At 36.7% G+C, this 16,569-nt stretch overlaps 1 protein-coding gene across 1 annotated transcript; it reads left to right on the plus strand.

Annotated features, from left to right (window-relative positions):
• Positions 1-15,186: 15,186 nt before the first annotated feature.
• Positions 15,187-16,298, plus strand: LOC140044092 (craniofacial development protein 2-like). The gene is made up of 2 exons (XM_072088575.1): positions 15,187-15,508; positions 15,592-16,298. Exons 1-2 carry the CDS (start codon positions 15,187-15,189, stop codon positions 16,296-16,298), a joined length of 1,029 nt encoding a protein of 342 aa, XP_071944676.1.
• Positions 16,299-16,569: the final 271 nt, after the last annotated feature.

A 16,569-nucleotide genomic window follows, 5' to 3' on the forward strand; every position in this document is an offset into this window, starting at 1 on the left:
AAATAAATTTTGAAAATTTTAAGCGCGCTTACGCATGCGTTACATGCGCTACGCACGTAATTGTATTGCCATATGATGATTTATGCCCTGAAATTTATGAGTACCAAATTTTATTTAATTGTGATTCATGGTTGTGAAGATATGATTACAAACGTGATTTCGTTAAATCGTGCGTAGACCACGTAATTTTTTATTGCGCACCGTGAAAACATAACCACATCGATTCCTGGCCATAAGGAATATTCTGTGAAAAATTGACTTAGCTAGATTAAACTGATATCAAGATAAGGTCATAAAGCGATAAAACGCATAGTGATACCGGACCGACAGACAGACAGACAGACAGACCGACAGACAGACCGACAGACAGACCGACAGACAGACCGACAGACAGACAGACAGACCGACCGACCGACATAGTGAACTATAGAGTCGCTTCCACGCGACTAAAAACTGTTGAGTTTGTCGACGTTTCGATCAATATGTTGTGTTTGTCCTTGTTCTTGTATAACTTTTCGGATTGACCGCTCAAACCTTCAGGTTAAGGAAGGGAAAAATATCTCTTCTGGAGAAGACTTATATTTGTATGTGTCCATCATATCAATTTCTCAGTACCTTTTCTAAGCGGTTTATATCTTTACTTTTTGGATACCAAACAACCGATGCATGTTCTAAAATTTGTCTTATGATTGACTTGAAAAGAGTAATCAATTTTGCTTCAGAAATCCTCTAAAACATCTTTTAATGATGCCTATCCTCTGATAAGCCTTCATGCAAACTTCTTTATGACGAGTAATTTCAAATCTTTCGATATTAAAACCAAGATCTTTCTGGTTAACAACTTTTTTACATATTGAAGAGAAGCGTGGAACCTTAAAATTAGGAACCATTGCTTTGACCAGGATGACAACATACCTAAGTCCTACTGTAGCAGGTCACAATCATCATATATAGCTTATAATTTCTTTTAATATTTTAATATCGTCCGCAAACATTTTGGCAGTTGCTTCCCGCCATTCTTTATTCTTATTCTCATTCTTTATTTCCTCTCTCTCTTTTTAAAAATGCCGTCACCATTTCATACCATTTATTGTGCAATGTATTAATAACGAATTGCAACACCTTAATAGATAGCATATACCCTAGGCCTATATTTCTTTGATTTTATGTTTGATATACAAACAAACGGTAAAAAGCGTCAATGAATGATATATATTGTATGTTTGTTATGACAGTGATAAACCCAAAACAACAACTGCGATAACGTAAACTAGGTAATTTTAAAAAAGAAGATTAAAAAATGAAAACTCCACCTCCACTAAATGAACACACCAATTGAAGAATAAACACTCATTGTCGATAATCATTTGTACTTTTATTTTCTGTAGAGATCTTATATACTACCATTTGTTTTAATCTAATCAATACATCATACATAACGGAAACAAAAAATATCGATTCTTTCATGTCACGATTATTATATATCCTTGGTTCTCTATTGTTCATCCTGTATATCAATGATATGCCGATGACACATCTATGTTATTTTCAATAAAACATTTTAACTATCTGTATGAAGAACCTAAATTAATAAAATAGTAAATTAAATACGTTATTTTTCCGGCAATAAACTTTCTAATAATTTCAATAAATCAAATGCTTTATGGATGAAACAATCTTATAAAATCTCCAAATCTTTAATGACATTGAGATTCAACTGGTAGACCTCGTTAAGTTTCTTGGTGTATTAATAAATGATAATAAATGAAAACTTATATAGCGCCGGTATCCTCCACCCATGTGGCGCTCATGGCGCTTTGTGCATTAACAACGTGCGAGAACATCAGCGAATAGCGACGTCTTTAGGTTGGTCTTGAAACTGTTTAGACTAGTTGAGCATTTAACTGTTGCTGGTAAGCTGTTCCATACACTTGCGGCCGCAACGTAAAAAGATCTCTGACCCCATTGATTTTTCGCTCTACGCTCTTGAAGAAGGTTTTGTGACAATGATCGTAGGCCTCTGCGGGATGATTCGTAACGATCCACAAGGTCAGATAAATAAGCAGGAGCACTGTCATTTAGGATCTTAAATACAAACAACGCAAGTTTGTACTTAATACGTTGTTGAACAGGCAACCAATGCAAATCCATCAGAACAGGAGTTATGTGAGCGTTTGATTTTGTATAAGTTACAATTCTAGCTGCCATATTTTGCAAGCGCTGCAAACGTTGTATTTGAGATTTTGGTATGCCAAACAACAAGGCATTACCAATGTCAATTTTAGAAGTGACAAATGAGTGTACAATCAATTCAGCTGTTTTCTTGTTGAGATTACCGCGAATACGACCAAGGTTCCTAATCGATATGCATGCTGCTTTGGATACAGTTGTTATTTGTGCTTCCATAGTGAGATTACTATCCAGCATGATTCCCAGATTCCGGACCACCGATGAGGGAGCGATGTTAGAGTTTCCGATTCTGATATGTGTGATGTTGATTTTGGAGATGTTACATTTAGACCCGACGATAATAAACTCTGTCTTTCCATCATTCAACTTTAGGTAATTTGTTGTCATCCAATTGCGAACATCTTCTATACAGGCTTCCATCTTACTGATTGCTGCAGCAACATCCCTTTGCACTGGATTTACTGACACATAAATCTGTGTATCATCTGCATAGAAATGGAAATGTAGACTGTGTTTGCGAATAATGTCACCAAGGGGAAGCGTATAAATGGAAAACTGGCCAGGCCCAATTACTGACCCCTGTGGTACACCATATTCCAGGCAAGCTTCATCTGAGAATGCATCATTGATACAGACTAGCTGACGTCTTCCTGTAAGATATGACTGGAACCAGTTAAGAGCAACACCATTAATGCCAATGCGATTTCTCAGACGGGTTATCAGTCTTTGGTGATCAACAGTATCAAACGCTGCTGACAAATCCAACAACACCAATAGCGTTATTTTCCCATCATTCATTCCTTGTAACAAATCATTCTGTACCTTTAAAAGGGAACTCTCCGTGCTATGACATGCACGATATGCCGACTGGTAATTCTCATTTAAATTATGCTTTTGAAGATATGGAGTAATGCGTGATGTCACTACACGCTCCAGAGTCTTTCCAAGAAAAGAAAGATTCGACACCGGGCGATAATTTTTCAGCGTGTTATGATCCAAGTTTTGCTTTTTTATTAAAGGACGAACGTGAGCAATTTTCAGTTCATCTGGCACTATGCCGGTATTAAAGAGAATGGTTAATGATTTCCGTTATTATTGGAACGACTGCGTCTATACACTTCTTCAGTATAGAAGTAGGAACTGGATCTAACCTGCATGATTTTGTTGGTGATTTCATCAGAATGTTGCGGATCTCATCTTGAGATGCTGGTGTAAATGTTGTGAGATGCTGATGAACAGCTGTCACAGGCCAGGGCCGTAGCCAGGATCTGTCAAGGGGGGGTTCGCACACTAAGTATTTCCCCCCCCCCCTGGGGTGGGGCCTGAGGCGAAGCAAATTTTGTTAAATGACACCCCTAGATGGCCGGAAAAGACACTCTCATGCAGCATGCTACCAATGAGCAAAACGATCGTACTTGGACTCGTGGACTATTTAAACGATAACATTTGTTGCCGTATGTTAGATGCGCGTGCTCTGTGCGGAACCGCTCGACTCGATATTTTGTTTTGCGTTCAAGTTCAATGCGAACGTACGTCTAGGAGAAGCCCCGAAAAAAGCACACTGGGTGAAGGCAAATGCAATTCTTATTATAGCTCTATCTATAATATTTATTTACAGCAATTTGTTGAGGAAATTAAATATGCCAATGTAAATAGGTGATATTGATACATTTGAGTACGTATCGGCTGGTGGTCTAGAAAAAAATAATCGGATGCCATAATTTGAACTACAGTACATGATACCATAGATATTATAGTGTAAAATATTAATATTCACTATCCTCTATGATACATTATACTTCATAGCCACACATAAATACTGATGTATGTCGGAAGGCTATACTTTATGCATGCTGCCTGACTGCCAGTGATCTAAACAATTGGTACGCAGTTGTCTGTCGGTGTCCTTTGTACGAATTGTACGAATCGTTCGTCCCCCAGCTGCTCGCTGTGAGACGCGTCAATATCATGTTACATGCAGGGACCAAACCAAATTTATTTTTCAGGTTAAAATCGGCAATTCATTTGCAACTCTTTACAGACTATATCGCTCGAAGTACGCTCATACAGGGAAGAAGGTACTGTATGAGTTATTCCGAACGAGTTTACGAATTTTTTAATTTACGAACAACTTTTTGTACTGTGGGGCACGTATTTGGACGATTTTCGGAGATGAGGGTGAGGTATTGGGCATGTCGGAGATGGGGGTTCGCAGTCGGTTAAGGGGGGTTCGCTGTAAAGGGGGGGTTCGCCCGAACCATAAAAACCCCCCCTGGCTACGGGCCTGCAGGCTCATTAAATGACATGTCATCAATCTTGAAGTCGTCTCTGATAATCTTGATCTTGTCTGTGAAAAACTGACAGAACCTGTTCGCAAGATCTAAGTCAGAATGACTATCTGGGAGAGGTGATACCTGGCGATGATGAAGGAGTTGGTTAACAATTTTAAAAAGTCCTTTCTGATCTGCTGCATGTTCTTCACACAAGCCAATGTAGTAGTTGGCCTTTGCCTTTCTTACCATGGAATTTACATTCCTCTTCTGTGCAATGTAAGCTTGACGATCTATTTCCAGATGAGAGATTCTCCATTTCTTTTCAAGCTTACGCTTTGTTCTTTTCTCAGCATAGATGTCACTGTTATACCAACTAGTGTTTGGTCGGACCTTTACTGTTCTCTTTTTCGGTGGTGCGTGTTTGTCAAGAAGTTCACTCAAAGTGGTGACATATAGTCGTACTTTACTTGATAAATCAAGATTTGAGAGCGAAGTTCCGAGATCAGACTGTGTGATATCTTTACATAATGTCTCAAAATTTATAGCATTCCAATGACGAGTTTCGATGGATTTAGTGATTACGGGTGGCTTCTTGATAAGGAGATTACATGTGATTGCATAGTGATCTGATATACCATCAATGACATTAAGGTTTGAGAAAACAGGAGGATCAGATGAACGAGTGATCAGCAAGTCTAATGTATGACCATGTCGGTGTGTAGGTGTAGACACATGCTGTTGAAGACTGCTTGCTACAAGTAGATTCTGAAAATGAATTGCATCTGCATCATTTGGCATATCCACATGGATGTTAAAGTCTCCAACGAATAGTATGGGAGCCGGCTTCAATACATAGTGATCAACCAAAGTTGAGAATTCTTCAGTGAAAACATTTAGACTGCAACCCGTTGATTTGCTTTGAGGACGATATACTGCTACGAGGAAAACTGAGGATGCATTGCTGACTATTTCCACATTTAGCAGTTCAAATGATTTTGGTAATAATCCCGTGTCATAACATTTAACCGCTATGCTTTCCTTGTAAAGAAGTGCAACTCCACCACCTCTTTTAGTACCAGCACGGGGAGCATGTTTGAGAGAGTATCCGTTGGGTGTAATATTTCCTATAACTGATGTGTCTTCTGGTTTAAGCCGCGTTTCCGAAAGGGCAACAACATCCAGTATTGACTCTTATTTAAGCTGGAAACATCAAATGCAAACAGGAAAAACAAAATAATCTTGACAGAGACTTCAATATCAACCTTTTAATTTGCACAGATAATTAAACAATTAATTACTACCAATAATTGAAATGTTTACGCTCTCTAGCAACTGAACCCATCAGAATAACAAATAAATAAGATACACATGAACATTATTGCCAGGAAAGTGGATTAACTTTTTTGTAAGATTATTTTCCTAATTGCTATTGGTATCTACGAACAGCAGCATTTCTAAACTAGTGTCGGTGTCTTCTAGGCTTGCCAAACGCATTCGACACATTTCTACATAAACTATAAAATATGATATAATTATATAAAATATGCCTTTTCAACTTATTAAAGCTCTTTTTCTGACCTCTAAAATGTACCATGATGTACGTTTTATTTATTAAAGATGTATTGTCCCTTGAAACACAAAAAATGAAGGTCAAAATATTCTAAATTTAAATTGGCCATATCAAAGTAATATTAAAGTTATTCACTTTAAGTTGAAAATTCGAGCCAAAAACAAAAAGTTTACGTAATTAACAGGTAAATTAATTTGATTACATTTCGTCTGGAAAATCGTCGTGAGCGAAAGTAAACAAAGATTTCAAACAATGAGTATGCATTATGCATGATGCTAATTAGGATTCGTCACGGGTGAAGGTGTTCTCACACAGATCGCGAAAAAGTTTTATGATTATGCATACAGAGTAGCCAAACAAGCGCGTTGCATTATGGGATATGTTTTGATCGAAAACTTTGACTCGAAGTCAAAGTTATTTTTTGAAAAAAAAACACGTCTATATTTCAGTTAAATGAATTTTTTTTTCGACTCATTTTCAGTGAAAGTTAATAACTATTCTATGATACTTCAAAATCACCCACTTTTTTTCGAAATCTTTTTGTTTAACTTTTTTTTAAATTAGTCAAAGGGACAATACATCTTTATCATTTTCATTGTATTATATTATATTAAAATGTAATTTAAACCAAGGCAGCTATGCATAAAGAAACATACAATGTACAGTTACCTAATGTAGCCTCATTTGCAAATGTTGTATCTATATTACCATAATTATTGTAATTTATTTTTGTTGGTAGAAAATAAAATTTAACATTGAACTTGCGAACTCTGTATAATACAAGAATATTTCTTGTTGCTAAAAAAATCCAATTTCTCTTCTAACACAATCCCTTAGGTTGATGTAAAAGAGCATAGAACCTTCTGGAGTAGTTGGGATCTCCCATTCATTGAATATGATTGTATTCAAACAGTATTCAAATAGATCACGGTCACATGGGTATTGGTCTTTGAATTTACTGTATTCTTTACAAAGGTCTATTCTCCTCTGATCTACCTGCTTGATGTGATCCCTGCTGTGATAAACCTGTGGCAGCTGAAACATCACTAGAGGGTAACATGGTCTTGCTTAGACCTTCTTATCAAATGAGTGTCCCATAACTCCGCTGTTCTATCAAGATCATCCTGCATAAATGTAGACAATGATAATCATAAATACATAATTCATAATCTAAATCCAACGTATTACAAGCTTGAAAACGAATAAGCGAGTTTCGAGTGATTGTTTCTCAGAAATGGCATCCATGTATTTATAGCTAACATTATTTAAAAAATGCAATATCTTTTTAACCAGGAGCTGTACAGTAGGTATGGCATATGAAGATGTGTTGAAATTTGTGTTGTGATCATGAAATACTATGTACATTAGCTAGATTGACATTGAGGTAAAAAAAATCTAATGTAGCCTATTTAATTAAACTACTGCATCTGTTAAAATTTGAAAGCGTTCCTTTATTAGGAAAAAAAACCCATAAATTAACAGACAACCAAAATTGATATGCCTTCCATTTTAATGCTTATAATTGATATTCTACATTTACATGAAGATGCCAGATGATCAACAGGCATTATGAGTGGAATATGCCTTCCTTACATTGGATACTGGTTGGTTAACGCACAGATTCATGACAGAAGTTACTAACCTGAATAAGCCTCATGAACACAAATCTAACAAGTTCTTTGTCCAATAAGTCACCAGAGAAGTGGCCTTCATGAATAAGATATTTAAAAATCAAAATCCAAAACTCTGTGCACTGCTTCCTTAATTGTCCCCACCAAGATTCTATCCTTTGGTTTGCCGTACTTTGGCCACTCAAGTAACTCTTTTTGCCAGCAAACGTGTCATCATGATTTCTGAGAAACATCTGAAATGCCGCAATATGCCCATTTTCTGTTCCTTTGTCTGTTCTGACAAGAGTAGGACATCCTCCTATCCTTTCGACTGCTTTCAAGAAGAAACCTCCAATATAAGCTGGATCATTTGTTGTGCTGTTCGCCTCAAGCCAAATTAGTTTTCTTGAAAACCCATCAATGCATCCATTAATACCAATGCCATATACGGTTTGAGTTTGTCCATTGAATCGACATGCCATACAAAATTCGGCCCTCTGGCTGAATATCGTCGACGTACTAATCTTCGCCTTTTCCGAAGCTTCACCCCTTCTGGATCTAGTTCAAGTAGAATCTTTCTAACGTTTTCTCTACTAACAACCATACCTGCCTTTAACAACCTCAGATGCATCCAGCGATAACCATGTAACTCACCACCTCTTTGCAATAGATTTAGTATAAATCTTTTAACTTGATCAATGTCAGTTTGTTGTCTGTGACGGTACAGTTCTAGGCGCTGTAGTTCCCTTTGCAGCTGACAAATGCTTATGTTAACGTCATAACAGCAACTCAATGTGGCTGCTATTTCAACATGTGTATACCCAGACTTGAAATAATACTTGATAAGTTCATCCGTTTCATTCAATGCCACTTCCATGAAGATTAAATTATAAGAAAAAAAAAAGTACAATTAACACCAAATTTACAAAGATATACTGAATATCTTTCACAAAAGACAGCTCACTGTTCCAACCTGTAGGCCTATGTCAGAACAACAACACATACAGTATAATGTTACAATGTCATAAAATTGTGAAATGCCACACTCACAATGATTTTCAACTAATGCCTATATTAATAATTCCAAATAAACGTATGATCTCCATTGAAGAAGTCTAATTATGTTTGTCTCCGTTTATAATGGTTATACATTAAACCATGGAGGGCCTCCATCACGATTAGGCCTAGCCTTATAATAGGTATTAGCAACATTATTACTAAATAAGTACTATTTAAGCATGGACCTAATTTATAGGTCTATGATTTAAGTAAGCAATATGCACAGTTCTAGTGTTAATTATAGGGGGCGCTATTTCGTGTAACAGTATGCCTTGAGTTGAGAAACTATTTTCCAAATTTAAAAAAATTGCATAATAATACTATAACCGGTCCTAGTTCTGAGAGCGGGATCGATTAAATTCCTGATTGTGATAATTATACTTATAGGCATCTTTCAGCTATGTCCAGCGCTAACAGGAAGCATACATTTTGATAACATAACAATTAACATGAAGCGCATCACACACGCACGCAACCCCTTCGGCCCACCATTTATTATAGAATACTGTAGGCCTACAGGCCTAGCTAGTAACTATTATTAGTAATTATTATTAGGCTCAGCCTACCAGCCCATTAATTTAATTAATTATCTATCGTCACTTGCACTTATAGTGTAAAATTTTACAAGGCCAATTTTCAATCAAATAATTATATTGTCCAAGGTATAAACATGTTTCTTATAATACAATAATAATAACTAGGCCTACTTGGCCTATACTTACTTTTGATTTCTGTGTTTCTTACACGTGACGCTGTGGAGGCGTACTACGCATGCGCATGTACGTGTGAACGGATTGTATAATTAGGGCGTTATAACGCCGTATTATTATAAAAAAAAATTTTCTTTGGCGGAAATCAGCCACCGTATAATTCACCTAACACAATCTGCAATTATTCAATTAATAACACTAACTACAATGGACTGTGCAATATTTTATTTAGAGAGTCGTCTTCAAACGCACCAAAATTAGGCTATATTCTAGACCCATATCAGGTACAACCAAGCAGAACTTATCAGTTTCCAACAGGGCTGGAAGCCCCTGTATGCTGCGGCAGTGGACATCAACATAACACCAATGGATTGGGCCTAGGTATACTAGGCCTGGACCTGCGTGTGTCTGCGGGAAAGTCTTCAATCATAATTCGTAATGCTCTTGTAATAACATCAAAGTCATCACACAGCATGAGAGGTAAGCCGCTTTTGTACAATACTCACTATGCTACTACCGCCACGTTTCAACCGTTGGTTACCAAATATGGCGATGTTGAACTCAACCCAGGCCCAGATACAGCAGAAGCAGATGGTTTAGCTAGGCATTCGCCACGACAACTTGGTGTTTACTACCAAAACGTGCGTAGCTTAAAAAATAAATTTGAAACTCTACATTTTTTTTCTCTTTTGTGGGGGCAACTCACTTTTATTGCAATGATAAACAATATGGTGAAGGTTACAGTATATGTCTATCTCTCTATTTATCAATGAATATTTAAGTGATATTAGGCCTACACAGACAGGGGTTAAAAGATTATATAAAATATTTTTATATTGTGTTGAAATCTAGATAAAACAAACATGTATACAGAGACAATTTATATTACAGAGCTAAAACGATATAAAGATTGATATTCAGTATTAAAAAGAGATTTGATATAATATAAATATATATGATAAAATGGTATATTGCATTATAAGATTATGTTTTGTTTGAATACTTTTATAAAATTGTATAGTTTTACATTTTGAACATAATATTGCTTTTATTATTTATATGATAAAATAACAAACTAATAAATATTGCAAAGCTAAACCCAAACCGAAGTATGGGGATACGCCCTCGTCGCTAGCCAGGTTTATTTTAATAGTTCTAGTTTAAATCCTGGCTAGCACCAGTTGCGTCTCGGTCATCCCGGACTCGGGCGCCTCCTAGAAAACAATAATATAATAATGATGGTAAACTAACAATTGATCTAAATCAAGAAAATATACTGTATACCGTACGTTTATGTTTATTCTTGTGTATTTCTTAATTAAATTTTTAGATAATTGATTCAAGGAGTTTTTCTTTACGTCGTTCCATTTTCTTTCTGCTTTGTTTAGATTACATAAGTATTCGTTTGAAATTAAATTTTTTAGTTCTATCTTAAATAAATTCCAAGTGATAATCCGTTTGCTTGTTTTATAAATAATGCACGATTTGTAAATACTAAATGTAAATAAAGAGATGAGTTCATTAACAAGCGTGTTCTGAGTTCCTAAAACTATGTCTGACCATTCGGGGGAAACTCTACATTCCGACATGACGGCACATATGATAAATGGAACATACGATAATTATAGTTGCCTTTACTGAGACCTGGCTCAAGGAATTTGTTCTCGACTCGGAACTAGAAATTGAAAACTTCAATCTCTACAGACGAGACAGACCAGGAAATCGCAGAGGTGGTGGAGTTGCGGTCTACATATCGGATCAACTAAAAAGTCGCAAAATTGAAGACTTGGAAAATGATAGCAATGAACTCCTTTGGGTGGAGATCACAGTATCCAGAACCCAACGGATCATCGCTGCTATTTATTACAGACCTCCGAGCTCCGGTAGAGAAACCATTAATAACCTGATTACTGCACTTGACACTGCCGTTGAACGTTATCCTGATCATAACCTTCTGGTTATTGGAGACTTCAACCTACCAGATATTACTTGGAATAACAACGGTACTTACTCAGTACCAGCTAACTCCTTTTCAGAACTTGTCATGGACTCCGTAATTCATGGTCACAATATTTCTCAGTGCAATAAATTTCCAACATGTAATAATAGAATTCTAGACCTTGTACTGTGCAATAATAATAATATTATTTCTGATATTTCTGCAGGCCAGAATATCTTTAACTCAATTCTTTAACATAATTCAATTTCAATTTCATTTCAATTTGTAAATATAATTTAATTAATAATAATAAATCTAGATATTTTATAATTATAGACGAGCCAATTTTGGTGAATTAAACAACACGTTTGAAAAAATTCCATGGCATATCCTAGATTTTGCAACAGACATCAATGAACGTGTTGGAATGTTTTACGATCTTGTTGATGCGGCTGTCAGGGACCTTGTACCCACCATTAAAATTCGCAAAAAAAGTCCTAAATGGTTTAATGCCGAGCTTGTGAAAGCCTTAAAATCTAAAGAACATTACCATCGTATATGGAAACAATTTCCATCCATCATTTCACGTCAAAACTTCTGTGTTGCCAGAACTAATTTCAAAAAATTATCAAATTGTAAATATAAGGCTTACCTGAAATGCATCTCCTGACCTTGTTGCAAGTCCTAAGCGATTTTGGACTTGGATCAAGTGTAAACGAAAAACTACATCTAATGCCAATAGTATCTCTGATGGGGTTAAGGTTGCTGACAGCCCGCAAGCAAAAGCCACACTTTTTAACGACTTTTTTGTTTCAGCTTTCTCGGACTCCAGGGATATCCCCTATTGCCGAGCATTTAGATCTGCCTGAACTCAACGTCGATGTCCTCAATAACATCAGTATTTATCAAGATAATGTCGAATACCTCTTGAGGTCAGTCAGTGTGGATAAGGCAGTTGGCAATGATCCTATCAGTAATCATACTCTTAAACTCTGCTCTTCTACCTTATCTTTACCCATTACCAATATTTTTAAACATTCAATTTCATCTGGCACTTTCCCTGACCAGTGGAAGACAACAAACGTTGTCCCAATACATAAAAATGGTTCAAAATCTAAAGTCCAAAATTATAGACCCATCTCCCTCCTCCCCACTATCTCCAAAATTCTTGAAAGGCTTATCAACACTCAACTTTTATGTCATGTTTCGCCCATTATTTCCCAAGATCAACATGGCTTCATGCCTGGTAGATCTTGTGAAACAAACCTTGCTACTCTTCTGTCTACCGTGTATGAAGCCATCGAAACTAAAAAGCAATGTGACATAATCTACACCGACTTTAGTAAAGCTTTTGATAAATTGTCCCACAACCTATTATTATTAAAACTTCATCAGTTTGGCATCAATGGTACTTTATTTTCATGGTTTAAAAGTTATCTTGGCGGTAGGATGCAGAGAGTAGTAATTGATGGTGCCACTTTCAATTCTCTCCCAGTCATCTCAGGCGTGCCTCAAGGTTCCATTCTTGCCCCCCTGCTGTTCAATATATTTGTTAATGAAATACCAAATCTCTTTCAAAATTCCAACTGTCTTATGTTCGCTGACGACCTCAAGATTTACAAAATTATTACCACTACTGAGGACTCCGTTGCACTTCAGGCAGATCTGGAAAGACTCGGTACGTGGGTTTCCGACTGGAAAATGTCCCTGAAGTCCGAGAAATGCAAAGTCCTGTCTTGCTCTCTTAAGAAAAAACCTATTATTTTCGCTTACTCAGTTCAAGAAGAAGTCCTTTAAAGTGTAAACTCTTACCGGGACCTCGGCATTTTCATCGACCGTAAACTGACATTTATTTCACACGTTGATCATGTTGTCAGAAAGGCCAATAGGCTGCTTGGGCTGATGTGGCGCAATTGCAAACATTTTTCTCCATACACCAAACGTGCGCTTTATCTTTCCCTCGTCCAACCATCTTTTAATTTCTGTTCAATTATTTACAATTCACTCTCTGCTTCTCAAGCCTCCAGAATTGATCGGACCCATAACAATTTCTTGCGCTTCGTCGGCCCAGCAGCCAACATGCCTCCTATTGGAGTGTTGACAAAGTGCGAGGCACGCGAGGCATGCCAAATATTTGTGCGAGGCATCATTTTATCATTTCCAAAAGTGCGAGGCATGCGGGGCATATAGTTTACAATTTCAAAAAGGTGCGAGGCATATCTTAACGTGCTATTATGCTATATTATAGGCCTAATAATCAATCGATACAAGCGTATCTAAATAGATTCGTGTATACACTCATCATGTTGTTTATTTTTATGTAACGATTGTTTTTTCATTCAAGTCATATCGTGTCAAATTTTACTTTTACAAAAGTGCCCAAACTACGGTTCAAAAATCTGAACTACAGTCTTCAACTTTCGATAAACAATAATTGTTATAGCGACACACTCATCAAATGACTGCAATGTTTGTTGGCATTTCGAGCGTGTTCACTCACATGTCTCTCGAACATAGCAGAGTGAAAATAATATTTTGTCACACCCCTGCGCCTAGATCCGGTTGACCCGAGAGATGGAAAATTCCTCTTTACTATTTAGCAGGTAGCGGAATGATTCAGCCCTCAGCTCAGAGGATTGTGGTGCATTCCCCTCCTATAGCACGTGGTTTCAGCAGCAACGCACAGACTTCTCTCTGAGCGGCGTGCCAAAGACATTTTTGACATTCCATTCTCTAGGAACAACACGTGTACCTCTCTCGCAAATAAGGTGAACAGCGATTGCCAGGACAAGTTCAATAACTGGCGGTGAATAAAAGGTAACTGATATGCCGATCCAATAACATGCCGCAAAGAAAAAAATTGCGACAGAATTCTGGAGCGCGTGTGAAAAAAGACTTACGTCCGACAATTGTAATACTAGGCCTAAAATTAAACTTTAGCTAATATGCTTAGCCCTAACCTAGATAAGAGGCCTATGTAGAAAATAATTTAATCAATTTTGATATAATAATAATTGGTGTAATATTTAATAATGATACACTATTCCTGTTTTAGTAAGCTAGGTATATTACGAACGATTTTTATTTATTGTTGTCCGTACTAATAAACCTGGCGCTAGTTTCCTTCGCTTGTATTTTTACTCCAAATTTGATAACTAACTTTATCGTGTGAATACCACACCTTAGAAGTATACCTCATGAGTACTTTAATGAAAGAATCACATAAAAAGTAACAAATAAATCCTTAAATTAATGATTTTACAGGCGTGTTTCTCGCACACTGTTCGCGAATTTCACTTATTCAATGTTCAATATTTTTGTTTCTATGGAGCGCCAAAAGAGCAACGATAATAGAGGACTAAAACTCAGTGGAATGCGTCAATTTCTCATGCATTTATTGGTGAAAAACACGTTTCATTTCAATATATTTGTTAATTTGTCAATAAAAATGTTGTAATATGTTACTGCTGATACTGTTCTGTTTTCAAAGAATAATAATCGATCCTAAATCAACATCACTACCTAGTCTAGACCTAGGACATCCTACTAAGGATATTATGATGAATTTTTCTATTTTATTCTTTAAAAGGTTAACGAAACCGTGTACATTATCAACAGTAACATTTTTCCTTACTGACAGTGACAAAATCTATTGAAATTGTACTTGATTTTTACCAAATAATGCGTTAAATATAAATGGATTCCACAGAGTTTTTAGTTCCGGAATCCGGAAGTGCTGGGTGACGCCGCACTACATAACATCAGGGAAAATAACATCAAATAGTCTTTTTCCACACTTTATTTGTTTCCAAATATTTATGTGAAGGTTTTAAGGATGTGTTTGGGAAGGTGTAGAAAGTCTTTAAACACAGGAAGTTTAAATGTTCGCAGTATTAGAAGCGATTTTCAGAAACGAGAACTAGCCAGCGATGCAGCTAAATACAAGCTTGACATTCTCGGGGTCCAATCGCACCACCTGGCGGGTAGCGATGTCATTCAAATCAGGCCTGACGATAACAAAGGCAGATATGATTTCTTCTATACTGGACCCGCAAACAACACAAGACATGGCGTTGGAATTCTAGTTGAGAGCAGTTTTAAAGCAGAATTTAAGGAAATATCGGAGAGAGTAATTACAGCCCGAATTAACATAGAAAGTAGAGGAGGTAAGCCTGGGTCGAGGCGTATAGGCCAAAACCCAGGAATGTACTTTTCGTATGCGCATATGCACCTACTTTAGAACATAGTGAACAACAACCTTGGGATAGAGATAGGTTCTATGACGAAGTACAAGAAGCATTAAATGAAGCAAAAAACAGAGATATCCTAATATTAGCTGGAGATATGAATGCAAAAACGGGGGACAGCCATCATGATTACCCACAATGTGTAGGAAGATATGGTAAAGGAAAAACGAACAATAATGGAACTCAGCTAGTTGAATGTGCACTAAGAAATAATCTAGTACTAACAAATACCATGTTTAAACATAAGATGTCACATAGGACTACGTGGGAATGCCCGCAGAGACGCGATCAGCATAACGATCAGAAGAGTGGAGAGATCAGACGCAACCCCTACAGAAACCAGATCGATTACATTCTAGTTAAGAATTCACACATGAAGCTAGTCACTAACGCAAGAGCATACAGTGGTACGAGAACATACCCTGATCATAGATTAGTCAAGACAACTTTAACACTACAATGGTATAAATTAAATAGTAACGCTAAGAAAACCAAACAAATAGATGTGTCAAAACTTCAAGCACAACAAAACAGACAAACATATCAAAGAGAGGTATCGAGATGTATACAATCTTTAAACATCCAGGACCTGGAACCACAAGAGAAATGGACCAAATTAACGACAGTCTTTCAGAATGTAGCATTGGAAGTGGTTGGTTACATTGTGGAAAGCGTAATGTCGGAATATGGAAAACCTTAGCAACAACAACAGAGTTTTTAGCCCTCTAATTAATTTTGCTCTTTTGGCGTTCCATAGAAACCAAAATATTGAACATTGAGTGTGCGAAATGCGAGAAAAATAACGTCTGTAAAATCACCAATTTAATGGATTTATTGTTACTTTTATGTGATTTTTCTTCATTAAAGTAGGCCTACTAATTCTAAGCTGTGGTATTCAGGATAAAGTTGGTTAAAATACAAGGCAGGTGCAAAAGGAAACTAGCCTAGCGGGCCTAGGCCTAGGCTACTTC

This window comes from Antedon mediterranea, chromosome 1, assembly GCF_964355755.1.
Source record: "Antedon mediterranea chromosome 1, ecAntMedi1.1, whole genome shotgun sequence".
Classification (NCBI taxonomy): domain Eukaryota; kingdom Metazoa; phylum Echinodermata; class Crinoidea; order Comatulida; family Antedonidae; genus Antedon; species Antedon mediterranea.